Source organism: Chlorocebus sabaeus, chromosome 22 (genome assembly GCF_047675955.1).
Source record: "Chlorocebus sabaeus isolate Y175 chromosome 22, mChlSab1.0.hap1, whole genome shotgun sequence".
NCBI classification, from domain to species: domain Eukaryota; kingdom Metazoa; phylum Chordata; class Mammalia; order Primates; family Cercopithecidae; genus Chlorocebus; species Chlorocebus sabaeus.
Window position 1 is genome coordinate 31,378,530 of NC_132925.1, and position 27,625 is coordinate 31,406,154.

Genomic DNA, 27,625 nt, shown 5'->3' on the forward strand with positions numbered 1-27,625 from the left:
AGGGTTGACACTGGCAAGAGAGCAGATTGAGCTATTCATGACTTTATAACTGTCTTAGTCTATTTTGTGCTGCTGCATATAACAGAATATCTGAAACTGAGAAATTTATAAACAGAAATTTATTCTCTCACAGTTCTGGAGGCTGGGAAGTCCAAAATCAAGGTGCCAGCAGGTTAGAACCTGGTCTCTGTGCTTCCAAGATGGCACCTTGAATGCTGTATTCTCCAAAGAGGACCAAAAAACTGTGTCCCCACATGGCAGAAGAGCAGAAGAGAGAGAATTCACTACTACAAGCACTTTGTACAGAGGCATTAATGCATTTATGAGGGCAGAGCCCTTTGGATCTCCCATTAGGCTTCTCCTCCCAACACTGTGCCATTGGGGATTAAGTTTCCATATGAGTTTTGGAAGGGACAAAAACATTCAAACCATAGCAATGAATCTCCATAATTCCTCAATTTAGCCAGGCACATAATGAATACTCATGAAATAGCAGGTTGATCTCATAGGCTGGACTAGATAATAATAAACTTGTATTATTGAACATCTATTAAGTGTCAGGACTAGAGTAAGTATATCATATATGTTAGCTCATTAAATCTATATTTCCCATTAAAATGTGAGAGTCTACCAAGGTATGAATCCATAAAGTTTTAGAAATACTTAATAATTTTTAAAGTGAGCAATTTTTTTCTTTGAAGAACAGGAAAAGAAAAACCTGATAGGAATCAGGCTTTCACATGCAGGTTCTAGCCTCCACCAGTCTGTTTCCTGAAGACTAGGTTAGCTGAGAGCATTATTATCAAGTAGGAGTTGAGGTATGCTCTAAACACCTATCACCAAAAGTGGGTCAATATGTCATACAAAGGCCCCTTTCAATCAGCAAATTGCCCACACCCCTGTAATCTATAACTCACATGAAAGGTTCTAGCTTTCTAAAGTTTCTGTTAAACTTCTCACTCTGTATACTTCAGAAAGTTTTTTAAAATTTATTATTGTTATTTCACAGTTTGGTTCTTATTAGTAAAAATTGTATCGGAGACATTTGTCCTCGGTTCTGGGCATCCTTGCTTTTTGATGCTGTTTCTTAAATACCTCTTACTTTGTGTGATATTTGAGCAAATTTTTAGCCTCAATTTATTTTACATAGTTGTAAGGAGTAAACAAGACGTGAAAGGACTTTGCAGAATTCTTACAATATAATAGGTACTAAATAAATTTAAACTATGACTAGTAAGAATATGAAATTTTAATAGTGGTCATAACATAATATTAGTATTTTTCTCCCTCTCCCATCCCTAGGCATTTTGTTGTTTGCCTGTGCTAATTTTTTCACCTCTCCTCCCATTTGCTCTATGAAGGCAGCCACTCATTGTAAGTTCTTGCTACTGCCCCCTTTATAACTGAAGACTCTAGAATGTCTCAGGATCTCCTTATCTTGTAGGTTACAGGGCGTTCTTTGCAACTGAATCCCATCTTTTCCAATGAAGGAACAAACCTTCTTTCTGCAAAAGTCAACTGCCCAGGGGAAAAAAGCAACCTTTGGAAAAAGTTGAAAGGTTTTGTATTTTTTCTCTATCAACTAAACCACCTAGTCACAATCTGCTATATAATAAAGAAAAAAGTGGTTTTTCTCACCAGTCTCCAACTTCAGCATGTAACTGCTCTTTTTCCCACAACAAAGTGACAGTTGATGGAACTGTTCCAAATGGTAGTCATATACTAAATGACCAAGGAACATTTTCAACTCTAAAATCCTGACACACAAAAAAAAGCAAGAGGCTGCCAAACATACCTGTGCCAAAAGATCTGCAGGGGTTACCTGCCTTCTTAATTACTGACCTCCAGACCTGCCAGTGCTGAGTGACATGCTTTCCACTTTCTTCTCCTGTCCCCACCCAATACTTAGAGCTCCTCTGGAGGATCCTGTCTCTGTAATACAGTCTTTCTCTCTTTTTCTTGTGCTTTTCTTCTTTAAAGAAAACAGCAGCACAGATTCTTGGGTCCTTCTTTCTAAGGGTAAAAGGTATGAAAATTGCTTCAGGAAAAAGAATTCAGCAGAGTGTGATTATTTGCAGGCAATAACACAATACTATCTGCATGTAAGACTGTCACAAATCCTAGCCGGATTCAGCTAAAGAACTGTGTCTTACATAAGAGTTTCTACTAAGTATATTTTGGAATTATCTCTTTAAACTATTTAAGAAGTCTGCTTTAGTCCTTCCTCTGTTTCTGCCCATACTTGAATGGGGTTTCCATTTCGTGTAGCCTGATCTGTCTCATTTTTAAAGCTAGAGATTCCAATTCATAGATCTTATCATTATTTTGTAACATTTCCCCCCATTGAATGCATTCCTGTTTATCCCTCTCCATTTTAATTCCCTCCATTTCCCCTGATGCCTGTGCACAAGGATTCATCTGTTGTTTAGAGTTAGGCCAGTAGATGTCAGCCCTGGATCCCCTGAGTACCTTAAAAACAACTGTCCTAGCCATGGCCTTATCCCAGACAGACTAAATTAGAATCTCTAGAAGAGAAGCGTGTGCATCGGGGTGTTTTAAAAGCAGCGCAACCGAGAATGCTGAGTCATACTAACGGGGTCTGAAGACCTAACCCATCCTCTACCCCTGTGCCCCTCAAGAATCCCCTCCTCACTGGGCCCCTAGTGAGCACGTTTATTGACGTCAATCAACACTGTGACAACCCAGGGAGCTTGTCCAAAAAAATTCCAGGCACAGAGAGAATAATAGTGCTTTTCATCACAGATGGAAGAAAGGATACGGTATAGAAAAACCAAGTACCTCAAATATACTCTGATCTCCAAAATTCAGATTAACATTTTCAGCCTACTCTTCATGCATCCTCTTTGAAGCTAACACAAACACAGTAAAAAAGAGAATAGGGTTAGGACCAGAACAAGGCTGCAAAAGGAGGCGAGGAGGTGCCCAGGGCACAAAATTTAAGGAGGTACTCACTGTTGGGTGCCAACATTTCACTAGAAGACTTTGAGAAGATTTTATGAAATCTTCACACTGATACAGTCTCCTCAGCACATCTTAGCAGTAAGATGCCAGAACTTCTTAAATGAAAATTAAAATCTGCCATTAGTTCCGCACCCATTCCAGCCCCCAAATCCTACTCTAGATATGCAGTTCATAGAAGATTATGAAGGAGAAGGTCTAGTCAGAAGAACAGAATGTTTCCATTTGTTAGGAGAAGGTGACAATAGTTTTTAACTGAAAGTCAAGTGTATACTTTCTTTAGTAATATACTAAATGTCTCTTAATTTCCATCCTTCATTCTTCCTCTCTACTTTACAAAAAATAAATGAATCGATGCTTGTGAAACGCCTAGTTCAGAGCTGGCACAGTTGAGGGCTCAATAACTGGTAATGATTTTTCTCACCAGGAGGATAATGGAACTCAGCAAACACTTATCTCCCAAGATCACCTCATCAGCAGTTCCACATTACTTAAAGATAGAGTCAAGGTTGGTACAGACTACAGACTCCACCTCTCTCCAGTCCAAATCTTCGATGATGGGCGGAAGTTCTCTTGCCACATTAGAGTCGGTCCTGACAAAATCTTGAGGAGCTCCACCACAATCAAGGTTTTTGGTAAGGGCTGTTGTTCTACAGACTCCCTGACACCCTCCTGTCTCTTGCCCTGCTCTTCCCTGAAGAGGAAGCACTCTATTATGCTGCAGAGCCACCACACGTGGGTAACAATGCTGGAGTCTGTTTCCCTGGATATTTGTCATTCTTGTTGGGGATGAGGATGATGGTAGAATGCTAAAGAATAATGATTCCATTAACAGAATAAAATCACACAGAAAGCAATAATTTTCTGTATTGGTCCATTTTCTGTTGCTTACAATGGAATACCTGAAACTGAGTAATTTATAAAGAAAAGGAATTTGTTACTTACAGTTATGGAGGCTAAATCCAAGGTCGAGGGGATGCATCTGGTGAGAACCTTCTTGCTGATGGGGGGACTAACTGAAGAATCCCAAGATGGCACAGGGTATCACACGGCAAGGGGACAGAGTTTGCGAATGTGCTAACTCAGGTCTCTCTTCCTCTTCTTATAAGGCCACCAGTTGCCCTCCCATCATAACTCATGACTCCAATAACCCTTTAATGCATAAATGGATTAATCTTATTCATAAGGACAGAGACCTGATGATTCAGTCACCCATGAAAGACCCCAGCTGTCAATACTGCCACACTGGAGATTAAATTTCAACATAAATTTTGGAGTGGACATTCAAACCATAGCAGACAGATCAATTTCCTGGTGACCACTATCTTATTTACAACTTTAATGTTTCTCAGAATACTGGAAGTCTCTTTAATTGTAGCGCCAAAGTCTAATTGCTTAGTTGTCTAATTGTCTTAGTTGCTTGCTTGAGCAAGGTGGAATAAGGTCAGTGAGAAAAGGAAGGTGATAAATATAGCCCCAGGGAAACTGCAGAAGTTCCTCCTCCCCTGCTATCCTGCCAAGGCCAGCTGGGGTGAGACAGTCAGGTCCAGCCCTTCGGGCAAAGGAGCCTTCAGGAAAGGCCTCTGAACCTGCACTGTCGGGATTGTGGAGCTGAGCTGTGAAATCCACTGTGGCCTCACTCAACATGCAGAGTATCTGCAGGGTGCAAATTTAAGGAAGAAAGGTTAGAATTCTATTTTCCCCAGTGGTACAAGAAAGTACCACTAATTAATAAACACTGTTAATAAAGAGAAGTCCCTGCCTTTGGATGTTTTTTTCATTTTTTGTGACAAAGATCTGTGTCTTTTAGAAAGTCAATTTTAAAGAAGGCAAAGAGAAAAGCAGTGAGATGGATAGGCAATTAATTATTTTTGAAAATGAGATAAACAAAGGGAAAACAACTTCACAAACCTATGGACACAGGCTGCTAGATTGTTCCTCAATTCTCTAAAGGGCAGACAGAGCAAGCAAAAAAAAAAAATTGTTTGGAATTGTATTGCCTTATTATTGGCAGTCATACAATGTAGTATTTTGAAGAAAATGCAAAATTGCCTCCCCCTTCCCTCCTCTGTCCTCCCCTTTCCTCTGCATCCTCCCTCTTCTCTTTCTGTTCATCTCTCCTCAGGGATGGACTAGGCATTAATCATCTCTGATGACCAGGTTCCTTACGGAGCCTAAACAGTGTCCTGTGAAGAGTTGGAAACAAGCTGTTCATCTCTTTGGTTATCACCATTTGTTTATTTACCAGGGTGTGACTGTCTTAGTGCAAACATGAAACTGCCTCCTCTGGTCTATTGGCAAACCAATGAAGGCAGTCATCCTCAGTGTGGAAAGAAATATCAATTGTAATTTAGGCAAGCTGTGTCCCCTGTTGATCAAGATTTTTTGCACCATAACTTGATCTAATTGCCTTGTCAACATCTATGCTGTGTCCTATATCTCTTTGCTGCATTAAAATACCTCTACTTTGATCTTAAATGTTTTTCACTCTTTTATATGTCACTTTTATCACCCTATTGGATTCTACATATCTCTGTCTCTACATTTCTCTTGTTTCTTCTTTGAAGTCCTTTCAGTGGATGCTTTAAAATATGAAACTCTGCCTGCTTGTTCAGAAAATTACATTTTTCCTGCTTCCTGGCTTTTGCATTTAGTAAATTGGCTGGGTGGGTTGTGTTTGGGTAGAGTCTTATCCAGTCCTTAACCTATTTTGTGGTGTTACCCAAGTACATATTGTGGCCCTGACCACATATCTTATCAGAACCTACTTTACATCCCTTGGTGATTCCTCATATAGAATAAGTCTCCCCAAAACACCCATGAAAACCTTGAAATCAACACCCAAATGTATCCCAGACTTATTCAACATGCCCTAAACCCAGCATATTTCTTCTTCCCAAACAGTGCTCATTACTCAACTCTTCATTCTCTAGCAGACCAGGGACAAGAGGGGCTACTCCAGCAATTTTGCCACTTCCTGCATCTCCTTCACTGGTCTCCTTTGTTTTTCCTTTCCTTGGCAGGGAGTCACCTGCCCATCACAGGGTTGTTCTGGTCCACTCCTAAATTCCAAATCTGATTGTCCTCAGCCTCAAAGAAAATCTTTCTCACCCTGTCACCTCTGCAAATTTTAGTAGTTGTTCTTTCACGGCTTTTATTCTGCTGGTATTTGTTAACAGGAGGTAAGAGATACCACTCCACCCATTAGTGTTTCAGGTTGTATCTTGGTTTTGGGTTCCCCTGAAATAAAACATTGAGATAAGGATTGGGATTAATTTATTTGAAAGACCATCCTTGGAAACATCAGAAAAGGAGTGAGAAAGTGAGTCAGGGAAGGGAAGGGAAGGAAGATAATAAAATGTACAAGATTACATCAGTTACCACCACAGGTTTAGAACTCATCTCACTGGGAGACAGCATAGAGCACACATCAGAGTTATCCCACATGAAGGGCAAGAAATCTGGGGTATTTATCTACCATCTCTCCATCTGTTATCACTATTAACTCTCTGGGACTCCCAGTTTTTACTACCTGTGGACTAAGTGTACTCCCATAATCTCAATAAATCGTTATGCAAAGAGTCATCTAGTCATCCAAGAGTTATCCCAGTAAGAGGTCTTCAGTGTGCCGAGGTAAATGGCAAGTGGCTGTAGCAGGCACTGACAACATCTGTGACTGGAGGTTTAGCATTCTTTCCACTGAGTCACAGAATGCTGTGTTTACTGTGCTCAAGAATGTACTTGAAGCCACTCCTGTTCAACATGATGTACTAATGTCTAGTTTGTGCTGGGCACTGTTAAGTGCTGGAGATGAAGAAATTGATAAAATACTGGCTTTGAGGCACTTCAAATCTAGTAAAACAACAAAATCACTGAAATATTCCCTGATATTTCCTAGTACCAAGCAACCAAACAAAAGCCAAAGGTTTCTCTGCTCCACTTCAGGGATCTTTATAACGAGAATTTATTTGTAAGCTGCTTTAGTCCGTTTTCATGCTGCTGATAAAGACATACCCAAAACTGGGAAGAAAAAGAGATTTAATTAGACTTACAGTTCCACATGGCTGTGGAGCCCCCAGAATCATGGCGGGAGGTGAAAGGCACTTCTTCCTGGCTTTTGCATTTAGTAAATTGGCTGGATGGGTTGTGTTTGGGTGGAGTCTTATCCAGTCCTTAACCTACTTTGAGGTGTTACCCAAGTATATATTGTGGCCCTGACCACATATCTTATCAGAACCTACTTTACATCCATTGATGATTCCTCATATAGAATAAGTCTCCCCAAAACACCCATGAAAACCTTGAAATCAACACCCAAATGTATCACAGACCTATTCCACATGCCCTAAACCCAGCATATTTCTTCCCAGCAACAGAAAAATGAGGAGAATCAAAAGCAGAAATGCCTGTTAAACCCATTAGATCTCGTGAGACTTATTCACTGTCATGAGAATACCATGGGAAAGACAGGCCCTCATGATTCAGTTACCTCCCATCAGGTCCCTTCCACAACACGTCGGAATTCTGGGAGACACAATTCAAGTTGAGATTTGGGTAGAGACACAGTCAAGCCATGTAATTTCACCCCTGACCCATCCCAAATCTCATGTCCTCACATTTCAAAATCAATCATGTCTTCCCAACAGTCCCCCAAATTCTCAACCCATTTCAGCATTAACCCAAAAGTCCACGTCCAAAATCCCATCTGAGACAAGGCAAGTCCCTTCTGCCTATGATCCTGTAAAATCAAAAGCAAGTTGGTTGCTTTCTAGATATAATGAGGGTACAAGCATTGGGTAAATACAAATGGGAGAAATTGGCCAAAACAAAGGGGCTACAGGCCCCATGCAAGTCCAAAATCCAGAGGGCAGTCAACTCTTAAAGTTCCAGAATGATCTCCTTTGACTCTATGTCTTGCATTCGGGTCACACAGATGCAAGAGGTAGGTTCCCATGATCTTAGGCAGTTCCATCCCTGTGGCTTTACAGGGTACAGCCTCCCTCCTGGCTACTTTCATGGGCTAGTGTTGAGTGTCTGCAGCTTTTTCAGGAGCACAGTGCAATCTGTTGGTGGACCTACCATACTGGGGTCTGGAGGATGGTGGCCCTCTTCTCACAGGTCCACTAGTCAGTGCTCCATTAGGGACTCCATGTGGGGGCTTCGACCCCCCATTTCCCTTCTGTACTGCCCTAACAGAGGTTCTTCATGAGGGCCCCACCCTTGTAGCAAACTTTTGCTGGGTATTCAGACATTTCCATAAATCTTCTGAAATCCAGGCGGAGGTTCCCAAACCTCAGTTCTTGACTTCTCTGCACCCACAGGCTCAACACCACGTGGAAGCTGCCAAGGCTTGGGACTTCCACACTTTTTGAAGCAACAGCTAAAGCTGCACATTGGCCCCTTTCAACCATAGCTGGAGTGGCTGGGACACAGGGCACCAAGTCTTGAGGCTGCACACAGCAAGGGGACCCTGGGCCCAGCCCAGGAAACCATTTTTTCCTCCTGGGTCTCTGGGCCTGTGATGGGAGGGGCTGCTGTGAAGGTCTCTGACATAGCCTGGAGACATTTTTCCCACAGTCTCAGAGATTAACATTAGGCTCCTTCCTACTTATGCAAATTTCTGCAGCCAGCTTGAATTTCTCCCCAGAAAATGGGTTTCTCTTTTCTATCCCATAGTCAGGCTGCAAATTTTCCAAACTTTTATGCTCTGCTTCCCTCATAAAGCTGAATGCCTTTAACAGCACCCAAGACACCTCTTGAATGCTTTGCTGCTTAGAAATTTCTTCCGCCAGACACCCTAAATCATCTCTCTTAAGTTCAAAGTTCCGCAAATCTCTAGGCCAGGGGCAAAATGCTGCCAGTCTCTTTGCTAAAATATAACAAGTCACCTTTGCTCCAGTTCCCAACAAGTTCCTCATCTCTATCTGAGACCACCTCAGCCTCGACCTTATTGTTCATATCAACATCAGCATTTTTGTCAAAGTGATACAACAAATCTCTAGGAGGTTCCAAACTTTACAACATTTTCTTGTCTTCTTCTGAGCCCTCCAAACTGTTTCAACCTCTGCCTGTTACCCAGTGCCAAAGTCACATCCACATTTTTGGGTATCTTTTCAGCAACACTCCACTGTGGTAGTACTAATTTACTGTATTAGTCTGTTTTCACACTGCTGATAAAGACATACCCAAGACTGGGAAGAAAAAGAGATTTAATTGGACTTACAGTTCCACATGACGGCGGAGGCCTCAGAATTGTGGTGGGAGGTGAAAGGCACTTCTTACACGGCAATGGGAAGAGAAAAATGAGGAGAAGCAGAGGCGGAAACCCCTGATAGACCCATCAGATCTCATGAAACTTATTCACTATCACGAGAATAGCATAGGAAAGACCAGCCCCCATGATTCAATTACCTCTCGCCGGGTCCCTTCCACAACACATAGGAATTCTGGGAGATACAATTCAAGTTGAGATTTGAGTGGGGACACAGTACAACCATATCATAAGCCTTTGTGCATGTAGAACATTCCTCTTTTCTCTCCCTCCCCACCACCCATCCTCCTCTTGTACTACCAGTCTTCCACATTCCCAATTTTACTTAACTCATCGCTGGTAACCACATCACATCTTCCAAAAGCCTCCTCCTATCCTCCAAGGTTAGGTTAAAAAATTTATTTAAAAGCTGTCTTCAAATACTACATGTCCTTAATCATTGTACTTATCTCAGTGTATTATAACTTCCAGTTTGTTTATCTGTATTCCCAAGAAATTGCAGATTTCTTAAAAACAGTGAATACTATTTGTCCACCTTTGTTTCCTAGGCATCTAGCATACTGCCAGGTACACAGCAGGCCTGGCAGTATTATATTAATAAATATTAATTTATAAATATTAATAAATAAATATTAATATTTGATGAATGAAGATTCTCATAGACACACACACACATACACACACTAGTGGCCAGGTAGGATGACATTTGGTGCCACTAACTATGTTTTATTTGCCTTTAAGCTAAACCGGAAATCCCCATGATTGTGGAAAATAACTCCACGGATGTCTTGGTAGAGGTGAGTCACATAAAAGCCTTTGAAAATCTACAGCATTACATGTAAGGTGTGTCAGGTTGCATAGTTGCCAGGAATGTTCTCTCAAAGAACTTTACTCCTTGGCCCTTGACCAATTAACTGCTAATAGGGATGAAGGGAAGCTGAGTTGTTTCTGGAAAGTGAATGGGAATTTTCATTTTTAGACTTAGTGCTCTCAGAATGATCTGCACTTTTAGTCCTTACATTTCTCAGGAAAAAAAATAGTTACAATTGTTTAAATTTCTCTTTAATAAAAATTGAGGTGGATAGTGAGGACAAAGTAGGGCAGAAAGCTGTGTGAATCCTGGTGTAAGAATGAAGTTTTGGCTCAGCTGATGTTTGATTTGTTCTATTCCATTTCCTTTATCTGCTTTCCCATTGTTTTTATTTCAAAGTGATGAGAGAAAATATGCCCTCCTGTACTCCTGCAGAACCCTGGCTATGTCTTTGGTGGTAAAGAGGAAGGGCAGGAGAAACAAGAAAATTGAATAGGGACCTCTGACTTAACTTCTTCTGGGTGGTAGTTACCAACCTCTAGTCACTAGGATCTGGACTCAATTTCTCGCTCTTCCTCTTGCGAACTGTGACCTTGGGCAAATTACTTCATGTCTTTTCAGTCAGTTTCCCCATCTATATGAAGTGAATAATAATACTATCTTCACATAGCTGCTGTTTTAAAAAATTAAATAACATATGAAAAAGTCTGAGTGTGGCATATATTAAGTGTTTAATCAGCATTATTGTTCTTGTTTTTTGTTGTTATTACTATTATCTGTGTCAATCAACTGTCCTGTGGCCTTACGACTTCAGCCTAGCTTTTAAAAACCCTATATAAAAAATATTCTCATTAATTCTCTAACATTTTCTATTACATGGGGCGAGAGAAAATTATACTCATATTCTAGTTTATTCTCACACCAATGACATTAACGTACAATCTCTGGTCTCACTGAATATCAGTCATTTAATTTGATAGTTGCATACAAATCATAGCTTAGATTCTTTGAGATGGTGTTGCAATGACTATATATATATAGTTTCCAAGTATTTGTGTCTTTTGCCAGTTTCATATATTGATCTCTCAGATAACTGCTTGTATTAGTCCGTTTTCATGCTGCCAATAAAGACATACCCAAGACTGGGTAAAATATACAGGGAAAAGAGTTTAATTAGACGTACAGTTGCACATAGCTGGGGAAACCTCACAATCATGGCAGAAGACAAGGAAGAGCATGTCATGTCTTACATAGATGGCAGCAGGCAAAAAGACAATATGCAGGAAAACTCCCCCTTATAATAACTATCAGATCTCATGAGACTTACTCACTATCACGAGAACAGCACAGGAGAGCCCCCATGCTTCAATTACCTCCCACCAGGTCCTTCCCACAACACGTGGGAATTTGAGATGAGATTTGGATGGTGACACAGCCAAACCATATCAGTCCACCCCTGACTCTCCCAAATCTCATATCCTCACATTTCAAAATCAATCATTCCTTCTCAACAGTCCCCCAAAGTCTTAACTCATTTCAGCATTAACTCAAAAATCCAGAGTCCAAAGTCTCATCCGAGACAAGGCAAGTCCCTTCTGCCTATGAACCTGTAAAATCAAAAGCATGTTAGTTACATCCTTGATACAGTAGGGGTACAGGTATTGGATAAATACAGCCATTCCAAATGGAAGACATTGGCCAAAACAAGTCTGAAATCCAGCAGGAAAGTGAAATCTTAAAGCTCCAAAATGATCTCCATTGACTCCATGGCTCATATCCAGGTCATGCAGATGCAAGAAGTGGGTTCCCATAGTCTTAGGCAGCTCAAACCCTGTGGTTTTGCAGGGTATGGCTCCCCTCCTGGCTGTTTTCATGGGCTGGCATTGAGTGTCTGCAGCTTTTCCAGGCACATGGTGTAAGCTGTTGGTGGATCTACCATTCTGTGGTCTGAAAGATGGTGGTCCTCTTCTCACATCTCCACTACATGGTGCCCCATTAAGGACACAAGCTCTGCTCCTGTGACTTTGCAGGATACAGCCTCCCTCCTGGCTGTTTTCATGGGCTGGTGATGAGTGTCTGAAGCTTTTCCAGGCACACAGTGTAAGCTGTTGTTGGATCTACCATTCTGGGGCCTGAAGGATGGTGGCCCTCTTCTCACAGTTCCAGTAGGCAGTAGCCTAGTGGGGACTACATGTGGGGACCCCAACCTCACATCTTCCTTTTGCACTGCCCTAGCAGGGGTTCTCCATGAGGGCCCCGCCCCTGCAGCAAACTTTTGCCTGGGCATCCAGGCACTTCCATACATCTTCTGAAATCTAGGCAGGGGTCCCCAAACCTCAGTTCTTGACTTCTGTGCACCTACAAGCTCAACACCGTATGGAAGCTTCCAAGACTTGAGACTTCCACCCTCTGAAGCAACAACCCAAGTTGTACCTTGGCTCCTTTCAGTTATGACTGGAGTGGCTGGGACACAGGGCACTGAGTCCCTAGACTGTGCACAACATGGGGACCCTGGGCATCACCCACAAAACTATTTTTTCCTCCTAAACATTCAGGCCTGTGATGGAGGGGCTGCTGCAAAAGTCTCCGACATGCCCTGGAAACATTTTCCCCATTGTCTTGATGATTAACATTCAGCTCCTCATTGCTTATGCAAATTTCTGCAGCCAGCTTGAATTTCTCCCCAGAAAATGGGATTTTCTTTTCTATCGCATTGTCAGGCTGCAAATTTTCCAAACTTTTATTCTCTGTTTCTCTTTAGAAACTGAATGCCTTTAACCGTGCCCAAGTTACCTCTTGAGTGCTTTGCTGCCTAGAAATTTTTTCTGCCAGATATCCTAAATCATCTATCTTAAGTTCAAAGTTCCACAGATCTCTAGGGTAGGGGCAAAATGCCACCAGTCTCTTTGCTAAAATATAATAAGAGTCACCTTTGCTCCAGTTATCAACAAGTTCCTCATCTCCATCTGAGACCACCTCAGCCTGGACCTTATTGTTCATATTACTATCAGCATTTTTGTTAAAGTCATTCAACAAGTCTCTATGAAGTTCCAAACTTTCCCATATATTCCTGTCTTCTTCTGAACCCACTAAACTGTTCCACCCTCTGCCTGTTACCCAGTTCCAAAGTTGCATCCACATTTTTGGGTATTTTTTCAGCAGTGTCCCACTCTCCTGATACCAATTTACTGTATTAGTCCATTTTCATACTGCTGATAAAGACATACCCAAGACTGGGTAATTTATACAGGAAAAAGAGTTTAATTGGACTTATAGTTCCATGTGGCTGGGGAAGCCTCACAATCATGGCCAAAGGCAAGGTGGAGCACATGACATCTCACATGGATGGCAGCAGGCAAAAAGAGAATGTGCAAGAAAACTGCCCCTTATAATAACCATCAGATCTCATGAGACTTATTCACAGTCACGAAAACAGCATGGGAAAGACCTGCCCCCACATGATTCAATTACCTCTCACTGAGTCCCTCCCACAACACATGGGAGTTCAAGATGAGATTTGCGCGGGGACACAGCCAAACCATATCACTGCTATTATAATCCTGATTATACAGCAGAAGATTTAATTGCTTAATTCATTTTTGTTGTGTCATAACTTAATTTCTAAGTTTATTAGTGAACTTCATTTCAATAGTTTACATTTCAAAAATAAACTAATCATACAGCTTTTGGTAGGTGTTTTTGTTTCTTATAAGGATCTCTAATAGATTCTTGGTACCAGTGTTTACATGTTATATGGGCACAATCCAGATATAGGACCATAAATTGCATCCAAGAATCCCAGTTTAAAAAAAAAAAGAACTTTGCCTATGTGCCATAAAATTTCCTCTTCTCTACCCTTGCTTCAGTGCTGACTAAAAAAAAAAAAAAAAAAAAAAAAAAAAACAGAGAGTTTTCCTTCCTAGAAAATTAGTGAATAATCTTTCTCCAATCACACATAACCAGCTATAGGACATGGCTTGTCTTTGGATCTTTTCAGATCTTGCCAAACATTAGTAACTCCTCACTCTAATATTCTTACAATCCCTGCTGTATTTTTAATAATTTATTAACTCTTCAAAATCCCTTCACAGACTTTTATCTTGTGCTGCTCCCAATGAGCCTCTGAAATAGATAGAGCATCTGTCATTTTACAGATGAGAAATTGGGGCCTGGAAAGTCTTAACAACTGGCTGAGTCGCTAATAAGGGGCAGAGCTGGGATGCATATTTAGTGTGCCTGTATCCAGGCAGAATAGTATTATTATGATAAAAGGATATCATGCTTCGGGGTCAGATAGTACAAGTGTCAAATCCTAATTCAACTACTTAGCTGGTTACATACCCTCATCAACTAGTGAACCTCCACAAGCCTCAGCTAACTCACATCTAAAACTGAGATTGTAACAAATACTTCAGAGGGTTCTTAGGAAGATTAAATTTATGCTCTAATGAAGTTCATGGCACATAGTAGACATTTCAGGAATATTTCTTCCCCACCCACTATTTATCATTTACCCACTCTCTTACGTTCATAAATCAGCTATGTGACTGATTCTAGCAGATACTGTGGAATAATTTTTTTAAACCCAGAATATAGACTGTGGGATCTGATAGAATCAGGTTTGAATTCTCTTCCAGCACTTATTAACTCTGGCCCCTATGAGCTCAGTTCCTTAACTTCCTCAACAGTAAGTGAGGGCAATGGTTCCAATCCCACAAGGGTGATATAAGGATGAAGTGAGAGAAGGTATGCAAAATACCTACCATCCAGCAACCACAAGTTTTTGGTCTTGGCAATTTCCTGCCCCTCCTTCATTTCTTAGAAATTCTTGAAGTCAACATGCACGCACTGGCTCTGCTACCTGTTCACTACACTAGCAGCCCTCAGTGTGGAAATACTCTGGGGACTTGGTCAATTGTAAGCTGTGTCTTCCTGTGTTTTTAAACTTACAAAGTTTATGGCTAATTTTAGTATTTCTGTAAAATACAAAAGACCCAAAAGTATGACGCCCCTCAGGCCTGGACCTGCCATAGATGTCTAAGGAAAGTGTCACACCTGTGAATGTTGTATCTTGTGTATTCCCAAAGTTGAGATTTTGCCAGGGCTTCAACATGGCACGCAGCTTCACTCCTGCACTACAATGAGAAAAGAGTCTTTAACCTAAATTTCAGGACCCCTCCATTTAGCAGGTTTTTGCATTAGAGCAAAAGATGTCAAGCCAAAGAGCCCTCAACTCACAGCTGATGATGTAGCATAGAAGGCACAAGAGGGATGCATAAAAACCCTAGCATGTACTCAACAGTTCACGCTTTCCGCAAGCCTCATACGTCTCTCACTCTTATGCTTGTGCTTTATACTTTAGCCCCATCATTTCCATGGGTCTTGTTCATGTCACTCGCTACCTTTGTTATGTTTGAAAGAAATTAGGGGGAAAAAAGTCTAAAGAAAACTACCTGTCATGAAGCGTAAGAAACAAAAGCAGTTTGGGGTTAGGAAGCCTACAAAGGAAGAGCGTCTACAATATTAATAACCATATAAAACAGATACCAGAGGCCAGGCACAGTGTCTCATGACTGTAATCCCAGCACTTTGGGAGGCTGAGACGGGCAGATCATGAGGTCAAGAGATCCAGACCATCCTGGCCAACATGGTGAAACCCCATCTCAACTAAAAACACAAAAATTAGCTGGGTGTGGTGGTGCACACCTGTAGTCCCAGCTACTAGGCAGGCTTAGGCAGGAGAATTGCTTGAACCTGGGAGATGGAGGTTGTGGTGAGCTGAGATCACACCACCACACTGCAACTTGGTGACAGAGTGAGACTCCGTCTCAAAAAAAAAAAAAAGAAGACACCAGAATCTAAAAACCACACTGGTTGGCATCAGCAGAGCTCCAGCATCTTTGTGCAGAATTTGACTATTTGTGTTTATTTGGTTTGGGTTTTGCAAAGTTTTAACCCTGTGGTTTCCTCAAGCTTCCTAAGCCCCACTCAAAATGTATGTGTTTTGGTTTTTGGTTTTTAAATGATTAGGTATTACAGCCTCCTTTTTTTTCTAGCATCTTTTGCGACACAGTAAGGTTCTGAGTCCAAATGTCTAGCCATCGTCACTTGCACTGGTGAGCACCTGAGCTTGCACCACAGATAGAGAGGGTTCTAAAAGGACATCATACCTCTGTGGGGAGACCACATGACAATGAAATCTTTAATATCAGGCAGATCTCTAGATAAAAAAAAGAACATGACGGGACTTCAGTGTAGCCTGGTTATTTCACAAGCCTGGTGTTTGGACTTTTGTTTGCTCTACAAACAGCTCTTAGGGAAGACAGGTCTGGAAGTTAGGGCTGCCTAGCAAGTCTAGGAAGAATATGAGTGAACTACATAGGTCAGGACCAAAGGAGGCAAGACACCATTGTTACACGAGGACATCCTCTGCTTTCAGAGAGGTTGGTGCCCACAAAGTACCTGGGCTATCTATGAGATAATGGGATGCTGTCTTTATCTATTCCTGTCTTCCCTAGCTCTTTCCCCACTCCTTCCCCATTCCCAACCCACATTTTGTTTTGTTTTGTTTTGTTTTTTAATATGCGTGTTTGGTTGGGGAGGGCAGTGTGGTTATAGAGGAGTCTATCTTCCATAACAAATGTCAGCTCCAGTGCAAAGGCCAGAGTATTTTCCAGTTTGATTTTATTCTATTTCTAAATTAATATTTTAGGCATACTCTCAGCAACCCAGGAAATTATTCTCTCCCTATATTGTGTTAGGATCTCTTTTTTCAAAGCATCTCTGAACATTTAAAGATAAACAGTTTTAAAAAATCAGAGAACAGTGGATTGGTATGCAGTTAGCATTTTGGAGGTGTGAGTAAAATCTAAAACCTACTGTTCAAATAGATAACTGCTCTGTGGACACAAAACAAAACCAAGTTAACTCATTCAAATTGACTTCAGGATCTAAGAAATGTCCTCTGTCCTTCCCTCATTCAGACAGTCGTGTTCTCTTCTATTTTCATGATAAATTTTCCCTAGAGCACTGTCTCTCTTCCCCATCTTTGCATTTCTTCTCATCCCATTTCTTTCTAACTTTCCTTCCTCTGTTCTTTACTTCTCCTTACTTCCTTTATATCTCTGTCTTCTTTTTCATTCTGAGTTTATTTCAGCTCTTCCTCACTAACTCCTTTTCCCTTGATAAACCTTAATATGAAATTAGATCATATTTTAAGTATTTATGAATAAGTTTCATATACTCTATACTGAATGTTTAAACCAAGTAAGTTGAGAGGTTTGTCATTTCTCTGTGCTAATTACACATTAATTAGTTTAAGCATTAGATTGTTAAAAAGATGCACAGGACTCAGATTATACTGATGAAACAGCTTTAATATAAGCAAGAAAATACATCGCATCAATAACAGGAGAAAGATACGCATTGCAAGGATCCAAAGATCTGAGGCTCACAATTCTTTGTCCTTCCACTTGCTGGGTCACACAGAACAAGCTTTGTATTCATACTGGTTGTCTGGAAGCACCACCAGTACATGTGCTAAGACCTCAGTCCCAGGAAGATTAAGCTCTGCCTCCTGCAGGGTGTCTGCAAGTGAGCTGGTCACATAGGCACATTCCAGCTACTTAACCAGCCTCAGCCCTCAAAATCTTCAGCTCCACCAAAACCGAGTGCTAGGCAAAAATCTGATTATTTTGGTAAACAATGCTGACTGGCTGGTACATTCTGCCCTGAAACAACTCACAGAGTTTTACTTTGGTAACAGCATTTATCTTTAATAGGTACGTTTTAGAGTTTCAGCCAAGGGTCAGCAGAGCTCTAGTAACCTCACAGAGAAGCATTTGGTCAATTCAGACCTGCTCAGATTAACTCATACTGTGCACTGTTTCACATAAAAGCAACATGTCACTAAACTACTTTGCTTTACATTTGAGTTGAAACTAAAGTGGCTCTTTTGTACAAGTCTAGAGTCAATGTTTTCGGAATAGATTCTCCAAGCCCAATTTAAACAAAATGGAAGGCATGTACTGCCGCCGGCAACTCTTTCTCCTGCTGGCATACCTCCTTCTCAGCCCTCACCTTCCACTTCATCTCCAGGATGGCCCTTTCCACCTCCTCCAGGGCTCGCTCCCTTTTTTCCACAGCCCTCTCCCGCCATTCCACTGCCATTTCTCTCCTAAGCACCTCCTTTTCCCTTTGGCTGGCCCACAAAGCCATTGTGCCCACCTGCTCCAGGAGCCTACCCCAGTCACCCTCAATGCCCGTGGGGAGCTGGGGCCCGTGGGGCCTTGGATCCTGGCACTGCCCAGCCTGACCATGGCCACTCTTCTCCAGCTCCTCTCTGTGCATACTTTTCAGATGCTTCCACAGTGCTGTGGTACCCACATTGACCCCAGGGCCACGGCTCACCTGTCTGCCACACAGGCGGCAGGTGGCATATTGGTTGGGATGGTGCCCAGCACGAGCAGGGGCTAGATGGAAATACTCCCATGCCTCAGAGAATCGGGTGCCCTTGTTGTGGGGCGTTGGAGTGGGCATAGCACTCACAAAAGGGCCAACCAGTTCTCCTGTCTCACTAATCTCTTCCTCTTCCTTCATCTCCAAGCCCCCTTTTGCCTTCATCATGGCTCCCTCCTCTTCCTCCTCTTCCCGCCTCATCATGTCACCTCTTCTACAGCATTCTTTATGATGTGGCTAGATGTGAGCCAAAAGCTTATTTGAACCACAAGATTGAATATATATTTGGGAAGAGCTCGTGGTAACTCTTGCGAATTCGCAATAATGGCCAAAGTCTGGCCACACCTGGGTGGTGTGAGGTTTCTTCCTTTCTGCTTCACTGGAGAGTCAGGGGTGAGTCAGATACAAGCAAAACGACCCAAGAGTGCATTCCTTCCATGCCCCGGATACTTACGTATCCTCCCTTGACTAGGCCAGAAAGACAAAACATATCAGTTCCTGTAGCAAAGGTGTTCTCTGTCCAACAATTACAAAGCTCTTTGATGAACTCAGTGTTCTCTGCATCAACCACCACGACAGGTATTTTTGAATATTGAAAATTTTAGGTTTTCCTTTTTCTCCTCCTGCTTGTTTCCACTGTTTCTGTGCTTCTTATTGCCTATAAATGCATTTTGGAGGCAAGAGAAACAGCCTCAGGTTTCAGGCTTTTCAGGACCAACAGGGCTACGGCCTCACTGGGTCTTGCTCAGAGTAGGTAAAAGCAAACATAGGCAGATGCTGGTGTAGGAGACAATCATGCTTCCTAAAAACTGTTGCAACAAGCAATCCAGAGTAGACAAAGCCTATGAGGATCTGGATGATAAAGTTCCCAATGCAAGGTCAGTTTGTCCTTAAAGGCATCTCTCGGAGGCCAGGAGTCTAAGAAATCCAAAAAGCAAGCTCAGCTGTTTCAGCAGGAGGAGCTGGGATGCACAGAGGGGAAGATGGAGCACATCTTCACAAACATGGTGTTGCCTGGCTGTCCTTAGCCAGCAGCTCACCATACTCCACCTTCTCCAGCAGGAACACCTGCAAAGCCAACAGCCAATAAGACCTTCCTGAAGCACCGGACTCCAGGTGTTTTGCTCTTTAACTCGTTTTAAAGATAAATAAGTAAATGGAAAATCATGTTGCATTTAAAAACAGCCCGACTTCTCTCTCCTTTCTTGTGTCATTTCTTAAATTAATAAGAGCGTTATTTAATCAAGCTTTGCAACCCTGAACAGTTAGGAAATTCCCCCCTAGCCACAAGTGGGTACTTACAAGCAGGCAAGGCTCTGGACTTCTCTCTGGTCTTTCCTGCGCAGAGTGAAAGCACTCCTGCACACCTTGGATGACTATTAGCGGACTCCTACCCCCGGAAGGAGGGCACCTCCAGTTCTGGTTTCCTCCCACTTCTAGGGCAGCATTGTTTTCAAGTAGGTGTGTCTGTGCCTGTCGGATTTTTCTGCAACACTTAGACACAGATGCAAACCTTTTCTCCACACCCTCCACTACCAAGAAAAGGATGTTCCTGGCATATGTCAAGCAGCAATACAGTAAGTCAAGCACCTACAAGTCTTAGTTCTCTTTTTGGATGACTAGATTACCTAGCCTCTCAAGTAAAGCAAGTGATTTGAAGGAAGAAGAATGAGAAAGACTGAAATATGAAATGTGTATACACATATAGATTATATATATACATACATTATATATAATATGCATAATATATGTGTGTCTATACATATTTAGATTGAAAAGGAAAGCCTACCAAGAGGAGATAGGAAGACTCTAAAGAAGATGTCAATAGGAGAAAAAAAAAACTTTGTATTATAAAAGAAAAGATAGAAATGGCATAGCAGGCCAGGCACCATGTCTCATGCCTGTAATCCCAGCACTTTGGGAGGCCGAGGCAGGTGGATCACTTGAGGTCCGGGGTTTGTAGCCAGCTTGGTCAACACTGTGAAACCTCGTCTCTACTAAAAATGCAAAAATTAGCCAGGTATGGTGGTGTACGCCTGTAATCCCAGCAACTTGGGAGCCTGAAGCAAGAGAATCACTTGAACCCGGGAGGTGGAGGTTGCAGTGAGCTGAGATCATGCCACTGCACTCCAGCCTGGGCGACAGAGGGAGACTCTGTTTCAAAAAAAATAAATAAATAAAATAAATAAACAAAAATTAAAAAAAAAAAAAGAAAGAAAAGAGAAATGGCACGGCAGAAAATATGTAGAGGTTGACGGTTAAATTAAAATAGAAAAAAAAATGGGGGAAAAAGATTCAAAATAGGAATGAAACTGGTAGGAGTTTTAGAACATGAACCACATTTCTAAACCAAATCTTGGAACACAAAGTCTAGAGAGAGTATAGTATATTTGAAATTTGAACCATTTCAGAAAATCTGAATCTAGAGAATTCATGAAAGTCAAATCTTTTCAACATTTTTAGAAGTTAACAAAAGAGTTCTTCAGTGAGCCAGTTGCCTTCATAAAATAATAACACCCCCACCTACTCCTGATATTACCATATCGTCATCTTTGGTGGGTTAACGAAAGATAAAGGAAATGAATCATGAGAATGGTTAATGTCACTGGATTAATGCAAACCTTTGTATCTTTTTCTTTTTTAAAAAAAGTTTTACCTCCTATACTTTTTTATCTCTTCCTGGACCAACTGGAGATAAAAATCAATCTTTGGCATCTATTAAATTAAACTGAACACTCTCCTTTACTTAATAAGAATGTATTTTAGAGGATCTGGTTTTGCTTTTAATTTTTTAGTGGAGAGAATAGCATCCCTGGTCCATGTATGTATCCCCATTATCTGGAAAGGCAAGTGTTGAATGGACGGGAATATTGGGAGCTACAGTGTTTGTCACCCAGCATCTTGGATATGCTAGACAACCCCCTCTGAAATTCTCTTGTTTCTTTGGGATTTCGGTAGCAATGTACCGAGAAATGGTAAACTTCTGTAAGATTTCACCAGGAAAATGTTACTTAGCATTCTTGAGTGTGGTTTCTCAGCTCTATAGGCCCAGACTTCTTAGGAGTAACTAGTCTGTGGATTAACACCCAAATCATCACATACATTTAATTGTTCTTTACATGTTAACTAGCATATTCATTAACTGCGGAAAATATCTGGGAACTAAGAACTCGGGCTGGTTATATGTAAAATATATACATCTCTTGATGAGAAAACAAGTAATTGTAAATGGAATTATAATTTTGAAGAGTCTCTGATAAAACAATGGGAATCCAATAATTCTCACTGGATGTTTTCACCAGACTGTAAAAGAAAGTATCATCCCCCAAAGAACAAACATAGCATTGAAAATAAAACATAACTAGCCCTGCATCTAAGTTCTCTGCTTTCAAAACATAGCAACTTCTTTCATGTTTTTATTTCAATACAGTTTTTATTTAAAAATATGTTGGACTGAGATTAAGGAGACATCGTTTCTAATTGTGCCATTAACTATTTTCCACTTCCTTGAACCACTGGGTGCCTTGATTTTTCCATCTGTCAAATGGCAAAAATAAGGCATGCCCTACCTATCCTCAAGATTAATCCAATAAAATTTTTTTAAAAATTAGGAAAATGCTTCACAAGTAAAAAGCAGGATATTTATATAAATTGGTTGCTGTGGTTGTTACAAATAGTGTCGTACATTACTTGGGACACAGAAACAACATGTAGATCCCCTTGAGCTTTAAATCTAACAGACTATTCTTCTCTTGACTCTTGTTTGCTTTTTCCTTCTCTTCTTTGGTTTCCATTTAGTATTATTTTATTCTGCCTACACAGAGTTAAGATTTCTCTTTAACAGAACCAGAATCCAGACTTGGAACATTAGTATAGTCCTAGATCTTTAATCCTTAAGTTGACCTAGGAGTATAGTCGGAAGTTTATAACATCTCTATAGGAGATAACCCATTTATAGTGCACGTTCTAACACAACCTATATTAAAAGTAGACACTGCCTTCTATCTATTCAGCTAAAAGTGGAGAAACTCTTTTTATTATTATTATTATTATTATTATACTTTAAGTTCTAGGGTACATGTGCATAACGTGCAGGTTTGTTACATATGTATACTTGTGCCATGTTGCTGTGCTGCACCCATCAACTCGTCAGCACCCATCAACTCGTCATTTACATCAGGTATAACTCCCAATGCAATCCCTCCCCCCTCCCCCCTCCCCATCATAGGCCCCGGTGTGTGATGTTCCCCTTCCCGAGTCCAAGTGATCTCATTGTTCAGTTCCCACCTATGAGTGAGAACATGCGGTGTTTGGTTTTCTGTTCTTGTGATAGTTTGCTAAGAATGATGGTTTCCAGCTGCATCCATGTCCCTACAAAGGACACAAACTCATCCTTTTTTATGGCTGCATAGTATTCCATGGTGTATATGTGCCACATTTTCTTAATCCAGTCTGTCACTGATGGATCTTTGGGTTGATTCCAAGACTTTCCTATTGTGAATAGTGCCGCAATAAACATACGTGTGCATGTGTCTTTATAGCAGCATGATTTATAATCCTTTGGGTATATACCCAGTACCCAGTGGTGGGATGGCTGGGTCATATGGTACATCTAGTTCTAGATCCTTGAGGAATCGCCATACTGTTTTCCATAATGGTTGAACTAGTTTACAATCCCACCAACAGTGTAAAAGTGTTCCTATTAAAGTGGAGAAACTCTTTTTTGCCAACTTATGTTATATGAATGTTAGTAAGTTGTAAGGAGTACCAGTTTCTTAGAAATTTGCAAATAACCCTTTTTCTGTCTTTACCCCAGAGAACATTTACCTGCTTACTAAAGAATGTATTCCCCAAAGCAAATATCATATGGTTTATAGATGGAAGTTTTCTTCATGATGAAAAAGAAGGTAAGGAAATTAAACAATGGAAATAAGTTCTGTACAAAAAGAAAGAAAACAAAGGACATCAGAAATTGTCATTGCCCAAGTTGATCTTGGCACTTAAGAATGATTCTCATTCCAAGAAAAACATCATTCTGCCTACCAAATGTCATTTTCTGATGCTTCATCTGGCTCTTCCAAGGGAGTGGAATGTAACATTTTCCAGAATAAAAGAAATACAATTGATTTAGACAAACAACATCCAAACATTTTATTTAACTATCAGTAAAAGGAATCTCTTAGATGAGGACAAAAAGTTTAAGTCTACATATATTTATTAAAACGTTTTCTGCCTTTATAACATAGTTACCTGTTTTTCCATGTCTTTCTTATTTCAATACAATATGTTCAATTAACAGCACCACTGCTTTACATCAGCCAATAAATAATTTCTACCTTTTTATGTGAGGATCTAAGGCAGGTGTTGGTGAAGCACTAGAGGAAGCCTATGTAAAAGAGTTGGCTCCTTGACAAGGCACATGTTCCCCAGGAGGATTAAAAATTCCTGGAGGAGGAACACACATCAAGACAAGTTCAGGTGATAATTCACAAAGCCATGTTTTTATAAGTAGTAACCATGATGGCCTCTACCAGAATAATCTCAGCTGTCCCTGCCTGAACAACAGCCATTCTCCTTTCTCCTGAGTCATTTTTCCTCAAAGTTCAATCCGTCTTCAATAACAACTGAGTCACACAACTCTTTCTGAATTTTTATTTTATTTTATTTTATTTTATTTTATTTTATTTTATTTTATTTTTGAGACAGAGTCTCCCTCTGTTGCCCAGGCTGGAGTGCAGTGATGCGATCTCGGCTCACTGCAAGCTCCGCCTCCCAGGTTCATGCCATTCTCCTGCCTCAGCCTCCCGAGTAGCTGGGACTACAGGCACCCGCCACCACGCCCGGCTGATTTTTTGTATTTTCAGTAGAGATGGGGTTTCACCGTGTTAGCCAGGATGGTCTTGATCTCCTCACCTTGTGATCCGCCCACCTCGGCCTCCCAAAGTGCTGGGATTACAGGCGTGAGCCACCATGCCTGGCCTCTTTCTGAATTATTTTTAAGTGATAAAATTGAAAGTTTATGTTAATAAGTGTATTGGTCACTTGATGCATTTTGAGATTATTATTGGTTTTATTAGTTTATTTTTAAAAAACAATTCACCCACAACAATGACAGAATACAATTCTAAAAATATAGGTTAAAAGTTATTATAGGCCAGGCACGGTGGTGCACACTTGTTATCTCAGCACTTTGGGAGGCCGAAGCAGGTGGATCACCTGAGGTTAGGAGTTCGAGACCAGCCTGACTAACATGGTGAAACCCCGTCTCTACTAAAAATACAAAAAATTAGTTGGGTGTGATGGTGGACACGTGTAATACCAGCTACTTGGGAGGCTGAGGCAGGAGAATTGTTTGAATGCAGGAAGCGAAGGTTGCAGTGAACCAAGATCGTGCCATTGCACTCCAGCCTGGGCAACAAGAGGGAAATCCCATCTCAAAAAAAAAAGTTATTATAAATATATTATCCTGTTAAGCAAGCCCTGCACAGGCAAAGCGCCCAGATTTCACCACACTAGAGGCTAGATTTTGTGGTCAGAATTGCATCGGCACACAACTGCATTTAGCTATTACTTTGGTAAATAATTACATCAGAATTGGTGTTGAGAATCTTTAATGTGAAAAAGCTGTGAGAATCCAGAAAATTCTGACATATAGTGATAGCTGGTTTTACATTAATTTTCTGCTGCCAATTATGCTATTTGGAGGTTGTACTAACATAACAGTTTAAAACAGAGTTTGATTTCTAAAGAAGACTCACGGGACCCAAAATACAATGCTTACAAATCTACAGCTTATTTCAAGAAGAGGAGACAACGTAACAAAAATATTACAATATGCAGCATATCCTATCCTACACTTACAGCCAGGAGTTCAGAGAAGTCAGATATGAGCTCCTTCGTCCTCCCTCTCTAAGGGCCATAGCCAGGCACACTTTCTCTCTCAGCTCAGAGACTACTGATACATACACAGAAGAGCTCAGAAGTGGGTAGTCCAAAACGGAGTCCCAACCAAGATTGCTTTATGTTTTACTGGTCACTTAGGTATATTCCTGCACCATAACCAGAATCCACAGCAGAGCTCTCCCAAGGTCTAACCTAGACTAGGTGTAAATTATCAGTCTCACAGTTGTCAACAAACAATGCTGGTGAGCTGGGATAATCTGCCTCAAAACATTTTGGACACATGGTCACGAACAAAGCAACACTATTGATCAATATGTTTTATACCCTGACCATGGATCGATGACATGTAGAAGCTTGAGCAAACAGCTCAATTTAATTCCAGATCTGCTGAAATTGACCCTCACTGCAGAGAAGCTGCCATTTGACCACTTTAGACTCTACATTATCATAAATGGATCATGCCATGCCTTGGCATTATTATATGGCTCTTACATAAAATGTTAGTGACTAACCATGTTCTTATCTGTCTGGCAGGAATATATATTACTAATGAAGAGAGAAAAGGCAAAGATGGATTTCTGCAACTGAAGTCTGTTTTAACAAGGGTACATAGTAATAAACCAGCCCAATCAGACAACTTGACCATTTGGTGTATGGCTCTGTCTCCAGTCCCAGGAAATAAAGTGTGGAACATCTCATCAGAAAAGATCACTTTTCTCTTAGGTGAGTTGTCTATTTAATAAGCTCAACAAGCATTTGACAAGACTGCCATAAATTCAGAATATCTTTAATGGGAACAAGTAAAATGCTTATCACATCCATAACATTTTAATCTCAGAAAACTTTCTATGTAACTCATAACTATTTCAAATTATCAAACATTTTTGACAAGTAAGACTCCAGTGAAAAGAATTCTTCAAATAAAATAGTTGATTCATGTTTTCACAAAGAATTTCTGCTGAATACTGCAAATTTTTTGTTCAAATTTAATTCATCTAACTCTTAATTAGCTAGCATTTTTATTAATCCATCACATAATGAAAATTAATACTAATACTGATGATCAAAAAAGATTTAAAAGACCTTAAAATTCCTTCTGCATCCTTAGAAACATTCCATTATGTACAACATATGTACTTTTGATATTTAGGAAGGGATAAGATGTGTACAATAAAAATACCATAAAAATAGGGATTGTATCTTAATAATTGTAGTATCTCTAGGTTCAAGCACAGTATTTAGCTAATAGAAGACTTTTATGACTTGAAAATTGTTATATAGGATTACTGTAGTTATTATATCATTTGACTAACCAGAGTATTTACTACCCTGAACCAGACGAAATAATGAAGATTTTGCTACATAAAAGATAAACTAATACCTCAACAAATACAGTGACAACAGATATGCCTGAAGAAAAATAGAAGTAATGACAACTGTCAAATATTCATATTTAACAGTAATCTTATAAAACGTAAATATATTTGCAAATCATTATCACAACTCTATAGGAGCATTAATCTATTTAACCACATCCTATTTTCAGAGATATCATAATCTATAACATACTCATAAAAACACAGAATAATTTAAGAAAGAAACCGTTTTTCTTTGTTCCAAGAGCCCAATCCGCATCTTGGGTTCTGTCCAGTTCCTTCACAAGTGCAGTGGTTGGTTATGAAGAAGAGTGTATGCCCAACACAAATCTATCCCCACTACTCAGAAGCAGGTGTGATTTTGATGCTGGGGCATTGGCATCACTCCCGTAGCCCTGCCTGTGTGTCTGTGTGTATGTATATGTATATGTATGAACACATCGACCTGTGTACTTTGAGTTAATCATTCAGAAATCATGATATATTTATATATAGCCTTACTCAACTTCACCTAATTCCCTCAGGAATAAGTCAGCTCCTTCCTGGAAAGCTGCACATAATAGGGCTGCAGTCTTGGAACAGTGTGGAGGTAGCTGATTCTCACATAGATTTGTCAGTAGCTTTGGCAGAATCTAAGGACATGAGCTAAAGGACCCCAAAAGCTCCAATTCCTAAAGAGAACCCTCTTCCCATTATAGGCAGAACCGTGTCTGTAAAACTAATATTTTCTGATGCTAAAACAGTGCTTGATTTCAGTATCCGAAAATAATGAATACCTTCTAGGTAATAGGAAGAACACTGATTCTGATCCTGAAAACATACCATAAT

General features: G+C 40.5%; 2 protein-coding genes across 2 annotated transcripts in view; one reads left to right on the forward strand and one right to left on the reverse strand.

Annotated features, from left to right (window-relative positions):
* CD96 (CD96 molecule) overlaps positions 1-27,625 on the forward strand; it is a 104,664-nt gene that overhangs the window by 26,085 nt on the left and 50,954 nt on the right. The window contains exons 4-7 of the mRNA XM_007985864.3: positions 3,407-3,614; positions 9,992-10,047; positions 23,335-23,425; positions 25,956-26,144. Of these exons, the coding sequence (XP_007984055.3) occupies positions 3,407-3,614; positions 9,992-10,047; positions 23,335-23,425; positions 25,956-26,144 (544 nt within the window). The remainder of the gene's footprint in view (positions 1-3,406; positions 3,615-9,991; positions 10,048-23,334; positions 23,426-25,955; positions 26,145-27,625) is intronic.
* ZBED2 (zinc finger BED-type containing 2) lies at positions 10,088-20,172 on the reverse strand. Its single transcript, XM_007985863.3, has 2 exons — positions 19,821-20,172; positions 10,088-19,586 (listed from the first exon to the last, which is right to left on the reverse strand). Exon 2 carries the CDS (start codon positions 18,720-18,722, stop codon positions 18,066-18,068), a length of 657 nt encoding a protein of 218 aa, XP_007984054.3. The 5' UTR covers positions 18,723-19,586; positions 19,821-20,172; the 3' UTR covers positions 10,088-18,065.

Bases quoted from the DNA above. Each gene is read 5' to 3' on its own strand.
- ZBED2 (XM_007985863.3), bottom strand. From the start codon at position 18,722: ATGATGAGGCGGGAAGAGGAGGAAGAGGAGGGAGCCATGATGAAGGCA.